The 5,075-nt window shown below is 37.7% G+C and overlaps 1 protein-coding gene across 1 annotated transcript; it reads right to left on the reverse strand.

The window, feature by feature from the left end:
• Positions 1 to 262: 262 nt before the first annotated feature.
• LOC311077997 (uncharacterized protein) lies at positions 263 to 2,836 on the reverse strand (the record flags this gene model as incomplete). Its single annotated transcript, XM_084106644.1, has 6 exons — positions 263 to 289; positions 386 to 488; positions 588 to 708; positions 1,043 to 1,093; positions 1,207 to 1,224; positions 2,781 to 2,836. 6 exons carry the CDS (start codon positions 2,834 to 2,836, stop codon positions 285 to 287), a joined length of 354 nt encoding a protein of 117 aa, XP_083962770.1. The 3' UTR covers positions 263 to 284.
• Between the last annotated feature and the right edge of the window lie 2,239 nt (positions 2,837 to 5,075).

The following is a 5,075-nucleotide window of genomic DNA, read 5'->3' on the forward strand; positions in this document are numbered from 1 at the left end:
ACCCCTGCAAAATTATTACTATTAAAAATATTATTTTATTAAAATGAATAAAACAAAATATTATTATTCCACTAATACATATTTTATTGTGAAATGAAAATGAAAATTGAGCATTTAATAATAATCAATCATATATTCTTTTAAAATATAAAAGTATTAACAGAATTGTTGTTATATTCATAATAATCACTTACCACATACTCCTTGAAGAAAGAGTCTGGATATTCAGTCGGGTAGATCATCAGGCCTTTCAGGGTGCACTCTCCTGATTCTGTTTTATGTTGTTACACTACAGCAGGGGGAAATCAAGACTGAAATTAGCCAAATGCAGAAAGCTGTAGAATAACTAGACAAAACAAAAGACATTGCATGCATTTATACTAACAGAGTCTGTGATCGCCAGGGCGTTTTTGATCTTTTGCCCCTTCACTCCTCCTTTGCTCATTGATTGCAGTGGCTTCGTAGTGATCTGCATGAACTGCGTTCACCTTCAAAATAGAAAAAAAACAACAACAAAAAACAATTTCTTACTACGAAAAGAACCTAATAACGACTAAAATAAAACACTACATAACATGTTTACTTACTTCACTCTGCTGAAAAAGAGCTGGCCATTGATTCTTGAACACCTCTATCATGGGCATTGGCTGACGACAATGGGTTTGAAGTCTATTAATGAATGTGGAATGTAGATTGTGTTTCCGGTATCTGTGGGTGTTAAATGTCCTGTAAATATTACTTTCAAATGCACATCCTACAAACATACACTGAACTGTTTCATTATGCCTGACATGTCCATTTATGTGTTGAAAATAATCTTTCTGTTGCTAGCTCCATGCATGAACACACATGATACTGGAATGTTGTTAATTCTTCTGGCTTTGGAGTTTCCTGTTTGTATTTTGCATGTATTTTGTACATGTGATTAAGAAGCTTACTACATATACTAAACATGCATGGGCAATCTGTGTATGGACATGGATAGCGAAAACTGCCACTAAAGCACAGATGAGTCTGCCTAAAATGCTGCAGCAACAAATACCTGCTAGCTAGTTTCGATGGACACATTCTTTGCACTGCCACATTCACAATCCTAAAAAGAAGAATAAAAAAGTATTATAAGATACCATATTTAAAAAATGACACAAGGAGCCTAAATCAGAATATTTGAATATGACTTAATATAAATAGGAGGTTGCTGTTCACCTGGTCATGTTCATAAAACTGTGAAAGAGAAGATGTTGATTAGGAGTGGGAACCAGTACTCACATGAAAATATGCTTTTTGTTTACATGGTTCTGTTTTACCTAACTCGTTCACTTAAGGGATTAGTTCACCTCAAAATGAAAATTTCCTGATAATTTACTCACCCCAATGCCATCCAAGATGTTCATGTCTTTCTTTCTTCAGTGGAAAAGAAATTAAGTTTTTTGAGGAAAACTCAGGATTTTTCTCCACACAATGGACTTCAACGGTAACCAAATAGTTGAAGTCCAAATCAATGCAATTTCTAAGGGCTCTGAAGTGCTTCAAAGGGCTCTGCATGATCCCAGCTGAGGAATAGGGTCTTATCTAGCAAAACGATCGGCCGTTCGTTTTCTAAAAAAAAAAAATCCTGAAATGTTTTCCTCAAAAAACTTAATTTCTTTTCCACTGAAAAAAGAAAAACATGAACATCTTGGATGACATTAGGGTGAGTAAATTATCAGGACATTTTCATTTTGAGGTGAACTAATCCCTTAATATGACACTTTACAATTCTCTCAAGTAATTAAATTGATTTTAAAATAATTTTAAATGTTTACTTGGTACAATTGTCTATATCTATCTATAGCATGCATTGTGTTTCATCGTGCAACTGATACGCAAAAATGACTTTTTATATCATATTATACGCCATCAAAGTGCGTATGTAATATAGATAGATAGATAGATAGATAGATAGATAGATGCCTATTTTTTGAGAAACGAATGGGAGTTTACAGAATACATAGATCGATAATTTCAACAAATAGGCTATGCGTTTTATAGCGTTAATCAAATAGCGTGTTTACTGCAAAAACAGACGACCATCGTCCATTCTGTCACATTTTTCAGGTGTTCTGACTGATGTAACTTAGGCTACCCGTCTGTCACTTGCTCTGATTTACCATGGACAGCTCAGCTACGATGTTGTAAATAGGTAGTTTACATGATAAAAGTAATCTAATATTGAGATATACGTTCTACCTTATGTACTTCTAGTTTTAATTATTTAAACAGGCCTTTGAACAAAAAAGGCCTGTCGTGTATTTTTCCCCCACAGCGCTTAATGTCATATGGCGATTGTGAAACACGGAACACCTCACTTTCATGATTGTATGGTGAAATGTCTTATTTTTCATGTTAGGCAGGTCAAATTTGATCAAGAAAAACGCACTGTGGCCAATTCAGCGTGAGTGAGTGACGCAGCTAAAAATAGACTCGGCGCCGAAACAATCGCGGCGATAGCAAGCCTCCAATTCATTTTATGACGGATATATCAATCCAGCTAGCAAGCCAATAAGTTAAGAACCAATTTTGCACAGTTACAGTCAAATTCGGGATCGTTAGACTGGTCTAACACAGAATTTGCACGTTGCGTGAGCAAGTTAAGCTATCGAAGGGACACTTAAAACAATTCACCTCGCATAACTTTCACTGCTGTTGCATATTTCACTCAAAATTATGATATAAGTTACACATCCTCTTACAGTGAGGTACATTCTTTATTACAAATACTCAAGCAAGATAATACTTACCAATAACGAATACGACGTTGCAGTCCTTGCGGCGGCAGACGATAAAATGGCCACATCCTCTGAGCATGTTCTTCTCTGAGCTTGTCTTGCACATGCGCAAATGGCGCTCTCCGAAGCCAAATAAATTTGAGTTAACCAAATTAAATTAAATCTCATAGATGACACTATTTATACATTTTACGTTAGACTTATTAAATATATATACGTTTTATTCCTAATTAGATATATTTAAATAAAGTGAACACAATTTAAATGTGTCATACCTAAGAAGGCCTTGAATCATTTTTTTGAGTGTATATAGGATACCTTTATAAATATACCTTAAATATTCCCAGCATTCAAGGGACAGTTCAAAGTACAAAAATGGGGATATCAATAACCTTATTTTACATTTCCAAAATCTCATTTCATATATATGGAAAGATTCACTGAAACAGCTATTATGTGAATAAATGTGACTGATCGGGCATTGGCAGCCAGACTTAATAATGCACGGATCCCTACCAAGTAAATAAGAAAGTAAATAATTGAGAGTATAGGATGGGCTAAGCATATTCACAAGGGCCAAGCAACCGGACAGTATATTAAATGTATATACATGACCTATGGGTTTGAGAGATAAAAGAGCTGTAGTCCTGTTCTCAAAGTGCTCAGTACATAACTCCACTTGAAATCAATCATGCAGGTAAACAAAGCACATGCTTTGCTGCACAGCACGACAATGGGAAATGTGAACTCAGCCCCATGGTGACCCAAAGAGCCGCCACATGAGGCCATTTGCTCTTATATAACAAAAGGTAATTCATCTGTAAGCTAAAGCAAACTTGTGTACATACGTACTGGCTAAGTTTAGAACTTCATTTAAGTATTTATGATGTTTCTGATACCACAGGGAGAATGAGAAGACAGGCAGTTATTGGATTTTAGCTCCTTCCATGCAAAGCTGAATGGTTTTCTCTCCACGACGCCGGAGTTCAAAGCCACCTTGCCGTGCCTGGAAAGAAAATAAGAATCCTGTGCCTGGTGAATCAAAGCCTGGATAGAACAGGCTGGGATCATAGGTCTGTGTTTTCTTTGTGAAGGTGGACGAATGAGAAGGTGTGGAGGAGTGAGATGGCGCAGGAGGGGGTAACACCGCCAGGGCTTTGATCTGCTAACACATAAGCCCTTTCACCTACAGACCAACAGGGAGTCTCAGGCTTTACCCCCTCATGTGATGCTCCATATGAGGGAACATTTGCTCCCTCTGAAGCCTTGTCAACTCATCTTCATGTCTTCCAACAAAACTGCACATAAAATAAAGCATAAACACCAAGGATGAGACCGGGAGTACTGACTGGAGGAAAAAAAGTGTCTCAAATACAAATAAATTGTTTTTGAATGGGATGACAACTTAACCAATAAACTGGACAAGGATTATTCGTAAATTTTGAAGTATGGATCAATTGCTGCACAAATCCATACCAACACGTGACTTCAAAGCCGAGGTACGTACCGAACCGTCATGTTTGCACACCGTTACTCTCCTAATATATATATTTTTATAAAACGGATAGTCCTTGATTCTGATTGGTCAATAGCTGCGTCACGATAAAACACGGCTATGACCGCTTCACCCAACGATCAATGCATCACTACACAGCACCCTTAGCAATATATGTTTGTTCATTGAAGCTTACAGTATTATGTAGAGTATTGTGTGTGAGAGAGAGAGAGATTGAGTGAGCGAGTGTACCAGCATTCAGATATAGCACTTTCCTTCAGGTCAGTCCTACAGTATGTTCATAATAAAAAATCAGTTTGAATGTCTGCTGCAATATCTTGTCCTTTTAATAGTAAAGGGGGTTTCCCGTTCCCTGAATCTGACAGCGCTAGGCAAAGCATTTATCAGTTGTGTCTTGCTCCTCCGTGTTCACAAATTTCAGTCCTTTGTTACGGCCAGAGTTATGTTTATTTGTGTATATCTCTTTCATTGATCCGGTTCTCTCTTTCCTAATAGGCTCCGCCCCTGCGCACCTGCAGCTGGTTTAGTATCTGGGCTGGATAGCCTATATAACATCAGAGTAAAGAGAGAAGAGCGTGGAACTTGAGGGATACGTTTGTTTTCCACAGCGGCGTGATCGTTGCGATCACTGTTTGAGCTCTGTGAAGAGCTTGACGTTCACTAAGGGAGAAGGGCTTGAGGATTGACGAGGAGTCCTGTGTGCGTCATGATGTTTCCGCCAGCCGCTGTTCAGCTGTGTTTGAATGTTGTTTGTTTCTATGTTGCGTTGATCTATGTCTGTCTATCTCTGT

Source organism: Abramis brama, assembly GCF_963993115.1.
Source record: "Abramis brama genome assembly, chromosome: 2".
NCBI lineage: Eukaryota > Metazoa > Chordata > Actinopteri > Cypriniformes > Leuciscidae > Abramis > Abramis brama.